General features: G+C 37.4%; 1 protein-coding gene across 1 annotated transcript in view; it reads left to right on the top strand.

Moving 5' to 3' along the window:
• Positions 1-17,693, top strand: part of TRHDE (thyrotropin releasing hormone degrading enzyme) — a 213,403-nt gene that overhangs the window by 188,127 nt on the left and 7,583 nt on the right. Inside the window, exons 16-18 of the mRNA XM_071552209.1 lie at positions 10,964-11,131; positions 11,650-11,790; positions 15,969-16,050. Of these exons, the coding sequence (XP_071408310.1) occupies positions 10,964-11,131; positions 11,650-11,790; positions 15,969-16,050 (391 nt within the window). The remainder of the gene's footprint in view (positions 1-10,963; positions 11,132-11,649; positions 11,791-15,968; positions 16,051-17,693) is intronic.

Raw genomic sequence — 17,693 nt, 5'->3', positions numbered from 1 at the left:
TATTTTTTAAGATTGTAGAGTTTGTTCAGTTCCCCACTCCATTCAGTTCCCCACTCCAGAAATTACCAGTTGCTAGTCTCAGAGCATTTTCACATCCTGAATGTAACTAATATGTGAGCAAGACTCTTTTCCTCTTTACTTATTTTGAAGTAATAATAAAATACTACTACTAATAGCAGCTCAGTAGACATAAAATCAGCTTGTTTCACAGTAGCATTTGTAGGGGGGGTATGTCAGTTTTCTCTCAGGAATGTTCAGATCCCTGCTGAATCAGAGGGTACCTCGTAGCATTTTTACTCAATTTAAACCAATTTAGACTGAAAGTAAAGCAAGGGCTGTTTCTCCTGCTTTTCCACCAAGAAAACAATGATGATTCTACAATCAGAATTTAATTAGCATGGTGTTTGAGTCATGCTTCCATCTCCTTTAGGACTTCAGAGGCAATAACAAGCTCAGGTGCAAAGGGCAAACAGATAAGTAGAAGATACATGTAGAGAGCACATTGAACAGTTGCCATTTTGTATTCTTTCTCATCAATCAAGTGTTTTGCTCAGTTTGATGCCCTTAACAACTGCTCGTGAATTTGCTGCAAACAGCCACTTCAGAACCCGTAGAAATCCCTCAGAGCTTGTTTCCTCACAAAGAAAGGGAAATTCGTGCTGCTCATCTCTCTACAGACTTCTCTGAAACTGGTGAGAAAAGTTGTTGACAAATACAGAAACTATATGTAACCTTGCAGCTGTGCCACTTCTTATCAGCAGTGACTGTAAGTTCTTGTTTCTGCCCTTCCCTCTTCTGATACAAAATCAAGTCATTGACTGATGCATTGCAGAAACCCTTGTCCTGCTGGGTTTGCATAGCCAGACCACAAAAAAAAAAAAAAAAAAAAAAAAAAAAAGAGTTCCAGAGAGCTCAGAGATATCTTTATATACAGATATAATTTGAGTTTGACTATGATAATAAAAATAAAGGCTAATTTGCAACCCTTCCACCCATGCCCTCCCAGAAACCTTATTCCAGTATATGAGATTTTCATACAATGAGCTAATTCACAAGCATGTTGGAAGGAACACAAATTCTTCAAAGAAATAGAGACTATGGAATCAGGCTTGTGTTCCAGGATTTTAATCAATGGAAAATTAGGATAAGTATTAAATTAAAATGTGGCATTAAATACCACATAAATGCACAGGCAGTAAATCATATAAAGAAAGTTTTTGATTCTCTGGCAGTTCCTGCAGTTGGTTCAAACAAGTATAACAGAGATTATGCAATTAATAATACTGAGGAAATGCTAAGGTTCATAACTTTTTTTAGCCACATATTTAATCTATGACTTTTTAAAAGTTCTTTTGAAATGTGTTTTTCTGTTCTACTTGTAGCATTTAATTATGTGTAAAGAGTCGAGTAATAAATACAGTAACATCTAACTCTTTTACCAGCATATGCCTATGATTGCTGTGGATTTTAGTAATTATACTTAACCTAGTAGGTCCAGAAATTAATTGCCATCTACTCTTCAATGTAAGGAAGGGAAATAATAACAATAATCAGATAGTGTTTGTATTTTGTGTTATGTTTTTTACTGTGCAAATAATTTGCCACTGTTCACCAAGTAAAATAATTAACAGCACAAAGCCAGAGTTCCTCTTTGTGTCTCCAGCACTGTTTTAAAAAAACCCATTAGATTTCCAACTATAGCAGTGCAGATTTCCTTATGGAATTACTGAAAAAAACCACTTTAGTTGTGATCTGCAACATTAGCTTCCATGTCTGAAAGTGGAAGTCAAGGTTCAGAGAGGCTCTGAAGACTTCAATTTCTAAAGTGACTTAGGTGTTGCAGTGCTTCGTTTTTAGATACCTGGCTCACAGGGCAGAATCAGATGCTTGGAGTTATGCTTCCTAAAAGGGAATTTGGGAACCTCTAAAAATTAAGTTGGTGGCAGCCACTGTACTGATTGAAGAGCCTCTCAACGTGAGGTAGTGAAGCGCAAGTGAGCCCTCTTAGGGTCCAACACTACAGGTGGAATGATACCCTGTAGGTAATCAATACATAAATGGTGATCACAGTGTATGGGGGCCTTGCAAAAGATGCCCTTCAAAAGTGTCACTAAAGCAGGAAAAGGACTGCTGCTTTTATTTTCAGTCACATCTGAAAGAGAAGCTGCTCTTCAACCCCGCTTTAAGCAGTGCTGAGATTCCAGCAGGTTACTGTGCTCCAGTTTAGCGCCTCAGGCCTGTATCTGCCACATGCAAGAAGGCAAGTCTGATGACCCATCTGTGAAGTGTCTGGGACAGTTTTAAGATGCTGCAACACACTTTCCTCCCCTAGTTGAAGCTCTGCCACTAGAATTTATTTCACTAGCAAGAGAAATAATACAGCTCTCCAGCATTCATCTGAGGGAGAGAGGCTTCAGCACCTGAAATGCAGAACTACTTAGTATGCAAGAGGCTTTAGGTGGTATTGCTGACAACCACTTTTTCAGGGGAAAACACAGTAAAAACAATGTAACTGAAAAGAAATTTGGCTTTGCAAGGAGGAAATCAAACTCATAGTATCAGTGGTAGAAGAGGCTTTAAGGAGAGATCTGGTTTTACTGGTTTAGGAATTGATATATTTTATTTCTTGCAATTGTTAAAAAAGAAGTGATTATTTCTTTCTACTGAAAATCTGAGATTAGATCTCAAGATATGTCTTACAGTCGATCATTTAATCAATGAATTTAAGTAATTTTACTTTTTAAAAATGTCTGGTGAGTCTGGCACGTTTTCCTTGAAAGTCTGTATTTATTTCTGACTTGATATTTAATATTAGGGCAAACATTTTCCCTCTCTTAAATTGGGATATGTGCTGCTCCTGTACTGGAATTTCCATGTTGACATTCAGAAGAATACAAACAGAGTAGACACATATAACCATGTTGAAATTTCCTTTGTAGTTTGAGAACATAGTTTGGGATTAAGTCAACAGCAGAATGCTGTACAAGAGAAGGTACTGGTGGCTGAAAATTAAGATGTTTGCTTCTACCTTCATTTAACTGAGCTCATCCTTGTGAAGCTTTCATGTGTGAAGAAATACATTATTCACACTGCTTAGATAAAACAACATTGTGGTTCAGCCTAAAAAATTAACAGAATTACCATTCAGTGCCTGCCTGAGCTTAATAATCAGGCTTGTTAACCCCTTTAACCTTCACTGCATCTATTCTTAAAGAAAAACATGTTTCTAAGAGTATTAACATTTTCAGACTTCCTGCCTTGGATAGGCTGAGTAAATGCGTATTTCTGAGGTGCAAGAAAGAACGTGTGGAGAGCGGCAATCTGTAAACTCCTGACAGAAGATAACAACAGGTAGCATGCAAATACACACTATGATGACTCAAAGCATGACTTATCCATAGACATGAACATGTTTTTGCAAACATCTCTGTGGGTGCAGGCAAAAGTATCTTCCAGCTACTGTTACCATCCATCAGGTTACCACATACACGTTTCTACTGGCAAAGTCAACTCGGCATGTATGCCTGCTTCAGGCAAAGTTAAACAGGATGATGTAAACATGTGAGTATGTGAGAGAGCTGCTTTGAACTGAGACAACTGATTTTGCCTTCAGCAGAGAAAAGAGTACTTGTATTCTGATACTATTAGTAGAGCTGTGGTAATGCTATTTTTCTGCTAATATACAACAGTGATCAGTGTGAGAAGATAGTATTGCATCAGACACAGTTACGTTGCAATGTTTCTGTAAGGTGTTACGCCCCAGCTAGTCACAGGCTCTTTGGTTTGCTCTTATTTTTAACTTCTTTAGAAATTTAACTAGTGGTGTTGTCACATTGCTGTGATGGTTAGGAACACGAGTCATATCTTTGTCAGTCTTAAGAAAGGTGTAAGTAATGAAGTCAGATGTCTTCCATCATGTAATTTGAAAGACAATCATAACCAAGAAGCCTAATTTACAAGTCCTGAACCTCCATACTTGTTCATGCAGCTTTTGCGTTTCCTCTACAAAGGATAATGGATTCATGTCCATCCACCTGCCTGAACTGGCAGTGTGCTTACTTGCTAACACCTTTAACTACTCAGTGGAAATGCCACCAGAAAAACAATTGTAGGAGTGTATGGGAGACTGTAACATGTCCATAAATGAAACTTTCCATGGATCTGAGAGAATAGTAGATAACAAATTGCCAGTCATTACTGAGGTAATTTCAGTGAAGTCTGGCTTAGGTGACCGAAAATCAAGTGTTTTTCCAAATGAGCAGTTTTTCTTTCCTTTACCTCCTTTCTTATTTCTCTAATTGTAGGTAATTTTATTGCTGTATTTCACATGGACCCTGTAGTGCTACAGTCTTGTAACAACTTGTAAATGTACCCGAGTTTAACCACCTAAGTATTTGTGAGAACGTGGCCAATAGGTTAATTGTTTTTGTCAGTTGCTTGGAAGATGCACTAGGTTTTTTCAAGGGCTTGATGCCCACTAGCTATTTTTGGAAATCATTAGCAGCAAAGATGAAAAAATGAGAGCTATTTTCATTTTTCTCACACATTAGTGTCTGATAGATGTAAAAGAATAGAATGAATCCCTTCTTCTATGTTCTCAACCCCTAGAAGTTTTAATTACTGAAAAAATTCAGGCATAACTATTCATGTATTTTGAAATGTTACTGGAGCTTTGCCAGCTAATGTGAGGAAATGTTGCTGAAGTGATTTAATTACTTAATAGGTTGTTACAATATTTGAGTAGAATCCTGCATTCAAGTCAATAAACCTGTTTAAGGAGGATGAAAATACTGTTGAGTGCATGAGTTAATCAAGGACTTGGTGCTCTGAAAGACCATTTTAGGAGTATGTCTAAATAGAGAGAGGACTTTGTCTCATAAAAGGCGAAACTGGGCTTTTTTGGGCAGCTCGTTCAAGTAGTGTTTTTACCTTCTTACTTCTGTGTGTCATCACAATAAAATGAGCCCATATGTAGTAACTATGAATTAACAGTAATTTATTTGCAATCTTTAGAATTTAGATAGATTAGTCTACAATTTTCTCATTCAGGAATGATTTCTCCACAACTTTGCAAAACAATTGATCAGAAAGGACTGTATTTTTGTTGCAAAAACTGGCTAGAATGGACAAAACATGGCATATCTATGCAAGAGATTAGTCTCACAAAGAAGCGCTTAACTCATCACCCAGTCATTAAAATCAGTGTTGAAGAGCTTGAGTGTGCTGGTTACACGTTCACTTACAGGGTATCTGTGATAGGAACAGGAAGGAGGACTAAAAGTAACCACCGCTTGAGGGATGATGCATTCTCTGCTTGCCTCTGTCAGACCCATATATGATACCTGAAGCTTTGAAGCACAGGACAGGAATCATACATGGCTTTGCCCCAGACACCCTGAGTAGCCCCATCCTGAGTTAATATCCCCTGAATTCAATGTGTGACAGGCACCTGAACATTAAGCCAATCACAGCTCTTTGCCTCAATTTTCAAGGGGAAATTCTGCCCTTTCTCTTTAGACTGGGTAGGTACTGTGGCAGAGGATCATCCCATCTCTCTGCAAAGTGGTACCAGTGGCATGACTCCTGGAGTTTTTAATAGAGAATGGGAATGTAAGATTTGGGACTGAAGTATGAAAAAAATAAACTTTGTGTGGTGCTCTTCCACCTAGTAGAATCTGTATTAAAGATCTGTCAACAAAATACTTTGTTCTTATTTCTTACCTGAGCCTTGTAACCTATTAACCAAGGCTATAAATATAGCCATCAAGAAAAATAGGCTTAAGTTAGATGTTAAATTGTTGCAAAAATAAAGAATAATGTTTCTTATTAATTTTCTTTGTCAAATAGTACCCTAAATGGTGTTAAAATTTGTTACTTAATCAAAGAACTGTCTAAACTGAGTGCATTTACATTTTAAAAAATTAGAACACAATTTGCCTAGAAGATAAATAATTATGTTCCGGTTTTATAAGTGTATCTTCAATTGTTAGAACATACTTTAAATAGGAGCAAGTATGTACCAATTAATTATAACTTAGAAGATTATTCTCAGCTCATTGTAGAGCTTTATAATTCACTCTTGAAAAAAAAAAGCCTGTAAAGGCACAGCATGATTTTAATTAATTTTTTTCTAACTGTTTAATTTTTAACTTTTTTCCCAAAGTGTTTAATTTTTAAATGAGCTACATATTTCATTCTCACCATCATATCTCTTAAGCAAGAAAAATAAAGTTAAATAAATTGGATCAGTATTCAAATAAAAGCCATTTAAAGTGATGCTCTCAGGCATTTATTTTTATTCTTCTGAAGTATCCATCAGTCATATTAGCTCATTAAAAATGAGAGCAGCCTTGAAGGCCTGGATGATGCTTAATATAACAAGGAAGTGTGCTTTGCAGTGTTACTACCTAAGCAGTACAGAAACAATGGTAATTTTATCTGCTTGATTCAGTTCATGCAAGTGACAAACATTCACATCTTGATCTAGTGCCTTGGAACTGCAATTTTAGAACAACATTTTCTGTGAAACTATAATACTAAAACATTTGTAGGCTGGGGAGGTTTCAGATATTTAGATAATGATGAAATATACTCCTATAATGACTGGAAGAGAGAGAAAGCAAAAAATCCCCACAAATGGAGAGAATTCAGTTGGAGGACTCTGTATTGGGGCAACGAGAAATTGCTTGGGGAATATTCTTAATTTCATAAACATTTTTCATTTCCACAAGAAAAATTCCCCTGCCTGCAGTCCTGATTACAAGTCACTCACAAGATTGTTTGTAGTGTTTCACAGCTGTACATTTTGTAGTTTCTGAACATGGTGAGACCCAGGCTGTGATCATGGGGTCAGTGCTATTTCTTGTCCTAAGTCCTCCTTCCTGTCCAGAGATGCAAATGACCCTATGCTTACTGACTGCAGTGCTGTTAAAATTGCTAGTGATGGCCCTTAGAATGTAAAAAAGGGACTAACTGGAAACCCATTGAATTGATATGTTTCACTGTAAATCTGAAAAATGTATACCTCACAAGTGAGGAACGCTGACCTTTCTGAGGTTAAATATCCACTTCTAGGTACCTCTGCTGCTGTGACTGTACTACCCAAACATGGAATAACAGTCCTTCCAGCCCACAGTTCCTATCTGAATTAATGGGACAATCAACCAAAAAGTTATTATCTTTTTCAGGTGCTTTATAGTTCCTTAGTGTATCTGTTGGCTGAATTGCAACTCTTGCAGTAAACCAAAGATAATATTTCTGCTATCACAGCTCAGAAAGAACTACACGTGTTTCTAAAAATATGATTTAGTGTTTGTGTCAAGATATAAAGTCCTTCCTTCACTGAAATAATGCTTGACTGGGTTCAGTTGTTCTTCATATGCAGGTGTTAAATGACCAGGCAGATTTAGGGTAACAGGTTGTTAGGTCCCTTAGTCAGGATAGCATCCCTTAGTCCTTTTGGTTTAGTTTATGTTCTGCCGTCAGTGTATTAAATCCCCTATTAAAAAGAAAAAAAAAAGAGACATAAGTTAGTAAGAAAGTTGTGGTTTAAGAACAAATAATTTAGTGATTGGAAAACCAGGACACTATGACAATATGATTTCATCTTCTGTGCAGTGTATATGTATATGGTGCTTAATTATGTTACTGTAATTGCTGACCAAAAGTTTTGAGAGTTGCAGGTATTAGAAAACTTAAGTCAACACAAAGGCAGCAGCTAAATATCTGTGCTTATAATTTTGGAATGTCTTGATTTCTTGTGTTTAAATATATATTTTTAATTTTATGTAAAAGAGTCAGTTATATTCAGTTTCCTTTCAATGCACTTTTTGAAAGAAAGGTTAAATGTGGCAAAAATAAACTGTTGATATTCATTATGGTTTGAAATATCACTAAAAGCATTTTATAATAAGATTTTCAAGGAAGAAGTGCGAGTTCCATTGCAGTGAAATGGAAGTTCAACACTTAGCATACATGGATAATTCTGTAAATGTCAACTGAACTTACATTTTACTAATGTTACCTCGGTGTTTTGAAAATCAAAACTCAGTAGTATGGAAAGGCTGGTTAAAGCGATAATTTTTTCCTTCACTGCCCACGTATGTCTAAACGCTACTTCTTTTAGTGGATCTGCTCAACTTCAGGGATTTTCCTGTTTCCTTGGTCTTGACGTAGTAGTTCTGTAGGAACGACAGAAGCCGTTGCATAGACCACACAAGTCAAATTCTGCTGATCCTGGGTAAATCTGAGGAGAGTTAACTTTTTTCAGTGCCAAGCTTTTTAGGTCATCTGAACATTGAAAGAAAAAAAATCTAAGAAGGTAATAGGAAGAATCAAGGGAGAGGAACTGTAGAACCTGTATTTCTTGGAGGTCCTGTCTATATGACATCGGAATTGTGTGAGCTATGTGACAATATATTGTGTAAGCTATATAGCAATGCTGATTGCCTGGCATGGTTTGGTACAGATATGTTCTCACACAGTGATTTGATGGTGGCAGAGGAAACAGTAAGACCTCAAACCATGCCAGGATCTGTGCACTGTAGTACCAATCCACTCTGTTTAGATGGAAGCAGTTCATGGTAGAGATGAGACATTGCACCTCCAATTTTGCTTTAGAAGGCAATGTTGCTATTGTGTGCTGTGCATAGTTAGAAGTTCCATATTTCTAGTAACTTCAGAATGGATTACTTTTCTCTTGTCCAACCTTTCAGTTTTGCTTGGGAGGGTTTGCACCTGAATAAATATCTGAATTTGTATCCATCAAATGCAAAATACCCCAGTGGTAGTCAAGGTAGCTCTTTGTGGCTGTGTTAGCAAGAGACTCTGATAAAAAGTCTCCAGGAAAGCACTATTCTGAGCCATGTCAGCTCAGCAGAAGCAAAATTCATATGACTATCTGCATCTAAACTTGCAGTTACACCCTCTGAGCTGATCACAGTACTTGTCAGAGAATATGAAAAAAGCCTACACCTAAGATTTTTTTGTTGCTCAGAAGGAGCAAACGAAAAGGCAGGAGGCATTTTAGTTCCCCAAAGTTCTTCAGCTGGTAGTAGTAGAAATGCACTTCCCCCCTCTCCCCCCTGCCAGCTTTGCCTCAGTTTAGCTCCATATTCTTTTCATTCTTTTTCTCACAGTTGTTGGGACCAGTTAACCTAGAGATGAAACAACAGTTTGTAACCCTTCACAGTCATCAATATGTGTTTCCTTACCTTGTCTGCTTGCCTCTGAAGTACTGAAGAGGAACCAAAACTTTGAAAGGCCAAAAAGCCACACTGATTTCGTTTTACAGGGACTCAGGCATGGCCAAAGAGATCATCTGAATTTTTTTTTTTTAACAAAGGCATTTATCACAGTGTGAAAGAAATGTATTTTTCCATTTCAATGTAAGATCTTTTTTCCGGAGAATGAATAGATTGGAGTAGAAGAACCTCTTTGTTCTTGACTGGGATTAGCCCAGTCTGTCGTATAAGATTTGGTGAAATCCTCTTATAATTAAAGTATTGATATAGCCTTTTTTTTCTTGTATTGTGTAAGTTCTGATGTCACATTTTATAGCAGTCATTTCATTTTTTCTCCCTCTGTGTTACTACACAGACGCAACTGTATGTACTCCTAGATTCTCTGAAGAGGTCTTGCATACGAAGATCCAGAGGTGTTTCAGCCCAGCCATTTTTAACTAGAGAACTGTGTTTTGGTATAATTTTTACCAACAAAAAGAAGGTGGTTTATTTCCTGAAAATCAGAAACATATTCCTCTGAGAAATGTGTGGCTTTACCTGTAGGAACACCTTTTGTATGTATGTATGTATATGTATGGCCAAACTTTGTGAACGAAGATTTGGGAAGGGCTCTCCCTACGTGGGTGTGCCCTTCTAGCGTGTGTAGTGGATTTTTTAGGTGAGGCACAGCGTGCGCAGAACTGACTCCACCGTTTAAGTCCTAAGGTCCATCTGCCACGGCCAAACGAGCTCGGACAGTGACAGTGAAGTCCTCAGGACTGTCACAGCACCCGGTGCTAACCGGGGCTGACCCTGCTGAGCGTCCAAGTTGTGACAGGATCAGATGGCAGGGAGGCATTGAACTGCCAGGGGATGAGTCCCTACTGAGACTTGAACTCATGACCTTGGGATTTGGAGTCCGGAGTGCTCTCCATTACACTATGGGACTGCCCCAGGAACACCTTTTAGGTCACAAATATTTCAGCTTCTATGCTTGTATAGGAAACATAAGCAGGGTAGGAAATTGAAAGCACAGATGAGACCTTTTTAGAAGAAAGTAGTACATATGCACATAGTATACTAGGTCTGAATTTGGCTTTAAGAAGCTGTCATTTAACTTCAGTCTGAGTTGATATTAATTGACCAGTAACCACAACCATACTGTAGCATAGCTGGTTTTGTACTGCTATTAAGATGCTGAAAAAAATGAGCAGATCTTTCTATTTTCTTTCCTCCTGACAATACCATGTTTAAGTAGCATTGTCACAGAACATGCTTCCTTATTTGTAAGTTACTATATGAAATGGAGCACTTTTCAGCCCAGGCAAGGAAGAGTTTCTGGCCAATCAGCTCCTGTTCTAAATGGTACTAAGGAGAAGAAGAGCAGATTTGGTGTAGAGCTGAGCAAGAGAATTATAAGATCCTGTAATAATTTGGAGAGCTTATGTTACCTGGAGGCTATGTGGCACATTATGTGTTGATGAACTAGATGACCATATTTTGTAGTCTCCTGGCAACGTGACAGCATTATGAAAAGAATGGCAAGCATGTGTTACCCATTAGAAAGTTCATTAGGATGGCCTGGAAGATGTTGGTGACAGTAAAGAGATGCAAATGTAATTTTCAAAAAAAAAGATTAATGTTGCACATTAATTATGAAGTCTCATAAATGTTCCTCTTTAGTTTCCAATATCAGGAGGCTGCCTGTTTTACCACCATGCTATTACTGATTTCTTTTGTAGTATCCCACTCAATGTGAGAGACATTGTCTACTGTACGGGAGTTTCACTAATGGATGAAGATGTATGGGAGTTCATTTGGATGAAATTTCATTCTACCACAGCAGTGTCTGAGAAGAAAATATTATTAGAAGCCTTAACTTGCAGTGATGACAGAAACTTGCTCAACAGGTATAAAAATGTTTTGTATCTGAATCTGCTACCAATAATCACTTAAAAATGTTTGGATAATCACTTGAGGTTTGATCTAAATGAAAGAATTTTGATTTTCAAGCATCACCTAATTGTCTGTTTAAACCATCTTATGATTTTACATTAATGCATATGAAAATTGACACATCTTTTCCCTTCCAAATTTTCCTGTGTTTGTTGGAAGTGTTTGAACTAATTGCTGCCATTTTTTGTTTGTATATCCTTTAAGTGTCTTGACCAGTCTGATGTTACAGATTTCATAAAAATGTACACATAAAGTTTCACTCATGCTGAAATCCTTTTGCATCAAGATTTTTCTGATTCATATATCAGTGTCCTGTCTTTGGAATCAAAGAAAACCACTGAACTCCCTTGGAGACTTACACAAACCATTTGGCAGTGACTTTTTTTTTTCCTGAGAATTTTCTGATGTGCTGATGTTAGACTATGTGTTGGTGAAACTAAGTAAGATTATTTTTTCTTGTTTTTCTCACTAGACTTTTGAATTTGTCTCTCAACTCAGAAGTTGTCCTGGATCAGGATGCAATTGATGTGATAATCCATGTAGCTCGAAATCCACACGGAAGGGATCTTGCTTGGAAGTTTTTCAGGGAAAAATGGAAAATATTGAATGCTAGGTAAAGATAAAAAGTTTTGATTTATTTTCATTTTCTTATCTTATTATACTTTGACTAGGTATTGTATATGTTTGTATTCATGTAAGTTTCTGAATTCAATCCATTCTCTTTTAATTCATAAATAGAGGTGTCTCTAAATATGACATACATACATATGGGTCATAAATGCATTTATTAATGGATTATCACGCACACACATAGAGACATTTGTCTCTTAGTGATCATATATTTCTGTGTTGTGTCTGTGCTTAAGGTAATGAATTCTATCTATGTGTCAGGTGCTGTGGTTTTGCTTTTACAGAGATAAAAAACAGCAGTTCCCAAAGGAATTTTGCTGATTTTAAGTCTGATAGAAAAAATAATCTTTTTAAGAAGGTTATTTCAACTGTGGGGAAAAAAAATACCAAACCCTTTTTGAAACATTTCCATTTTCAAAAGGATGCTAATGTAGTGTCATGTCCTTTCTTTCCACTCTTTGTTTCAGGTGAGTTTCAAGTAAGAACGGAGCAACATTTTGAATTAAAAAATAGATGAACAGAAAGGAGACAGGGTTGCTCCTTACACCTGCTTCTCTTTCTCTTTGAACAAGTTATACATGCTTGTGCTCAAAAGCCCAGTCAACATTTTAAAATGCTTTTTGATGAAGATTTTGATATCAATTCAATGAATAACAAATTTCTTTAGTTCTTTAGGGACAGCCTGAGGGCCTGAAAGATTGTACAGCGGCTTATCTGATACTGACAGATTAGAAGGGATCACAACTCTGGTAGTGTTCAAAGCCAGGTTGAGCAACCTGGTCTAATGAGAGGTGTCCCTGCACATGGCGGGAGTGGTTGGGACTAGATGATCTTTAAGATCCATTCCAATCCCTTGATTTTCCATGATTAGGTTTCTGATTTAAGCTCGCCACACTAGGACATTTTTAAAATACAATCCTTGTTGTGGAATTACAGTTCAAGAAGGACATGGACCTCTTGGAGAGAGTACCAAGGGCGGCCACAAAGATCATCCAAGTGGTGAAGTATCTCTCCCATGAAGACTTGCCGAGAGAGTTGGAAAGGTTTAAGTCTGGAGAAGAAAAGCCTCAGGGGAGACCTTGTAGCACCTTCCAGTACCTAAAAGGGCCCTACAGGGAAGCTGGAGAGGGATTTTTCATGATAGGACAAGGGAGAATGTCTTCAAATGGAAAGAGGAAAGGCTTAGATTAGATAATAGGAAGGTATTCTTTACTGTGATGGTGGTGAAGTACTGCTGGATGGGGCTTGGAGCAACCTGGTCTTGTGAAAGCTGTCCCTGTCCATGGCAGGGGAATTGGAACTGGATGACCCTTAAGGTCTCTTCCAACCCCAACCATTCTATGGTTCTATAATTGAAGTACACTGTCCCAAGGCACCCTTTTTCTACAATTATAATTTATTATTTGAGTTAAAATTAAAACACCTTGTTTGAAAAATTAATTTAATAAGATGATATCTCGGTGGTATTTTCCATTAATTTATTATCAAAGGTGTTGATGTTTCAGGTAGTAATATGAAATAGCTGAGGGGGATTAAATTATAATGCTATTTCCTCTTTTAAGCACAGCATGTCAAGGAGTTTGAATTGCCGCAAAATATTGTTAACCTTTCATGTTTTTACAGTATACTTGTATTCACATTGTCCAGAACATACTGATAATGCATAAAGTCTTCAAGATGACTTGTATAATTTATAAAGGTGACTTAAAAATTGATTTACCTGACAAATCTTTAGTAAGAAATCTGTGGGACTAAGACTGCTACAATTTTAAAACAGAAAATTGAAAATACCATGCTTGAGTTCTTGTTACCTGAGCATGCACTACCTTGTCTCCTAAAGCATTTTCAACCTCTGTGCACAGGTGTGTTTGTGTGTGAAAATTTAATCCATCAGCTAGTACAAGAATTCCTTCATTGTGAAGTGCTGAATCATTTTTCAGCATTTGGAAATTCGACACTATATATGGGACTGCATTTATATATTTCCAAAGTAAATGGACTGTGATGCTCCTCTAGATTGCAAAGCCCGTACAAATGTTGAGCACTGGCGGCTCACATCTGCAAAAGGAAAGGTGCAGGTGGAGAGCTTGTGTCTCCAGAATGTTTTTAGGAAGTTCAGGCATGTAAGGTCCTTGTTCTGTAGTGTTGTTATTTTTCCTTTGAAGGGTGAGAAGACTAACCCTTGTAAGACCAAACACTTTTCCTATTTATTCTTATGTTTCACACCTGTAAAATACTGTTTGAAGGTGACTTTTCTAGAATTTTTGACAGTAGGGCTTGTATAGAAATTGCTGTTAATGGGTGACTTTTTACCAAGTATGCCTAATGGGCAGTAATCAGCACAGGTATGCATGGAGGGACCATTTTCAGTGGAAGAAATTCTGTTGCTTCTTGTTTGTACTGTGGCTACAGTAGACTACAAGAAAAATAAAACCCCCACATCTTTTTTTATGAGGTCGCTTCTCGAAAGTGGATTGGTAACCTTGTCAAAAGACTCCATCAAGAGGAGCTTTCAGTTTTCCAGTCAATTATGTCTAAGCTGAGACTGTAATAATAAAGGGCTTTGTTAGAAAGCCTGAACATGCTTAAAGGACCATGAAATCCATACTTCCCATAAGAGATGTTTGCCTCTGGATGTCTGTATATGCCAGTGTGACTAAAGTTCTGGGAAAAGAGATGCACTTGCTGAAATACCCATGAATAATTCAGTTATTGGTGGTCAGGGAGTAGGATTTTTGCTAACTCTGTGTTTCTTCTCACACAAGCTCAAGATAGCAAGCAACATAGCATAAACCTTCCCTAAAACAGAATCTTCTGGAAGACGACCAATTTCTCCTCTCTATCTTTCTATCCTTCTAACTTTGGCTATCACTCTTCTTCTTTTTCTCTCTCCTTTTTGAAAGAATTATAGCTTAAAATATCTAAGCATTTAAGGGTAATTTGGGATTAATAGAAGCAAAATAGAAATTTGTGACTGTGCTGGTTCATTTCACTTTGAATCTTGAATTCCATCCATAAATCAGTTTGTAAAAATGGAGTATGAACTGAATTGTTTTCCCAGATAAACTTGATTGCAGTGTAGTTTATTGGTAATATTTACAAATGTCTAACAGGAGACGTAGCTTCTCTATTTTAAAAACAGTCCCATTCAGATTAACTAGATACTGCTTTGGACGTATGTGCAGATAAGGATGAGTATTTATCAAGTGCCTTTTACTATGCTGAATGACATGTAACTTGAACAAAAGACTTCCTTTGGATTTCCAGTGGAATTATATTCTTCATGCTAGAGACTGAAAAAACCCAACACCTCAAACGAAAAAAGCCTACAAACTTCCAATGTGGGATGTAAGACTTAAGAAATAGTCTGGTCAGGAGTGATGTAGATGCTTCGTTTTGAGGATTGAACAAAACTTGTGGAAAAGCAAGTGAACAGGAGGATTTGAATGGCAACTATCTGCCAAAGGTTGTTGCTGATGGCTGCTGAATATCCTTTAAATATTCCTTGCCCAAGCTTTGAAATTTTCATTCCAGGTGTGTTATTTGAAGATTTTGCATTATGGCCCAGGGGATTATTTTAGCAGTATTATTCTCCATCAGTATTATTTACTTTAATTATCAGGGACTGGCACAATAAAATTCGATTCAGTTCACTTATCAAAAGGCTACTTGTAATGTAGATGAGGTGGATGAATACAAAATGGAGAGAAGGCTGCAGCACTTAAAAAAATCTGTTGTAATGGTACAGCTAGAAGGGTTCATCAGAATACTTCTCCATAGTTGCTGCTCTGCTCCTTCATTGGCACCTGTATTTTAAGCTATATTTTGGTGTCATTGCATGGAAAGCTGTTCCATTAAGTGAGTTCTTGTGGTTTGGTCCTTCCACCCTCAGAAGGGTTCATTTGTGTCTGTAGTTAAGTCTATTCTGCTTAACAGTATCATACTTAAAATAACTATAAATATTTCAGCCTACAAGAGGGTCTCAATCTAAAGTTTTAGCATGAAACACTGAAATACCATTATCCAATTCCAGTGCTATTCTCTTGATTCCCCAGAATCAGTGCCGTGCCTTTTCCCTTGCCTACAGGAGATTACTTTCTAATTTTCAGCTGGCCTGGCACTTGTAGTAACTTTCTGTGCATCTTCTTTTTTCCCTTGCAGGTATGGAGAAGCATTATTTATGAATTCGAAGCTTGTCAGTGGGGTCACAGAATTTCTCAATACTGAAGGAGAACTAAGAGAGGTAATTTTTAAATTACTCTTGGTATGTGAGACTGTATTTTTCATAGGCAGGGGCTGGGGTAGAAACAGTAATAAGGTTGTCCAGAAACTCTGGTCACTCAGCTGGAGTTGAAGGCCTGGCTGCCCATGCAGTTGGGCAGTACAAGGATGAGGAGCAGATGCAAAAGCACACAGGTGTGTAGAGGTGATGTCAGCAGAGGGATTGTGCAGGCACTTCTTTGTGCTTGGCTGGATTTGGAGGTTTATTTTTTTCTCTTGATGATTGATTGAGAAACTAACGATGAGATGTTTCTATCCACATTAATTTATGCTACAGAGGCCAGCCCTTGGAAACATCAGGGTTGAAAGTAGAAACTGCCAGTGTATTCTCTGTTTTAATTTTGCTTACAATATTTTCCATGTGAGAAAAGCTGTTAACTGAATACGCTGGCCAAATGACACCACAATAATTTGTTCTAAATGCTAAGTACTTCTTATTTAGATTGCAAACATTTCTCATTTTAACTTAACATCTGTCCTGACTGAGGTAGTTGTGCAGTTTTGCTATACCCTGCTTAGCAGCTGCTCAGCCTCGCCCCACATGGTTCCAGTGATTCTTACACAGCACAATCACCATTACTTGAACTCTGATTGCCTTATGATATTTGCATCCAACCACTTGTCTACACTCAAGTGTAGTGGCCTCAGGAACTTAAGGAACAGCTGCAGGTGATTTCCTCAAAATTATCCATATAGGAATGACAGTGCAGACCAGATTTGAGTATCTGCAAGGAAGACTTCTGTACTTCTAGTTTCCACCTCCATGATAGGATTGGCAAACTGCCTGTTTATACTTCCCAAAAAGAAATTGGCCTTCTTTTAAACACTTGTAAATATTTTGGTATAAAAAGTACAGAGGCCAGGTAAAGTCTGGGTTTGATAGTTTCCAGGTCCCATCCATGCTTTTAACTGATGGGAATCAGACAGTTGCAGAATGAGCCTTTTCAGTTTTGAGCCCATGCACAAAGAGATGCTAGCGGTTAGAATTTAATAACTAAGGTGAATTTTGTATCACCAGGAAACAAAAATGAACTAGTTATTCATAAATGTTGCTAAGCCCACCTAATTTTATACAAGTCAACCTGCAATCTACTGTGCCGATCAGCCTTGTAATTCTCACTTAAAATGAGCAGTAATTGAAAGCACACCACTGCCATTAGCTATAATAATACAGGTGATGCTGTAATTTGAATATACATAAGAACAGAGCAAGAGTCTTTTCAGTCTGCAGAAAAAAGATCAAAGTTTTCTCATAAGGGAAGGAGTATGTTTGAGGCATTCAAAGATTGTCAAATGACTGCTCACTGGCTATTTTGCCATTCTCTTCACACTGTAACCATCCTTTTCTTTTTTCAAGAACTGACCTGTATTGTATCATCAAATTGGCCCTGCAAATCAAAATAAAATAAATGTGTTGTGAAGTTGATAAAACCAAGGGCATCAGGGCTGCCCTCCGCTGATATTTGAAAATAAACCTTATTTAGAAACAATTCCAGTGCTCCCAGTTTAGTTTCTAAGGTAGAAATAAAAGTTTAGAGCAGCTGAGTTGAGCAGTAGGAGGCAAGCAGGTAGTGATATTAATGTGATCCAGCACTGACATATTAA

Source organism: Pithys albifrons, chromosome 3 (genome assembly GCF_047495875.1).
Source record: "Pithys albifrons albifrons isolate INPA30051 chromosome 3, PitAlb_v1, whole genome shotgun sequence".
Taxonomy (NCBI): Eukaryota; Metazoa; Chordata; class Aves; order Passeriformes; family Thamnophilidae; genus Pithys; species Pithys albifrons.
Note: the sequence above shows the minus strand (reverse complement) of the source record. Positions and strands in the feature narration are given on the sequence as shown.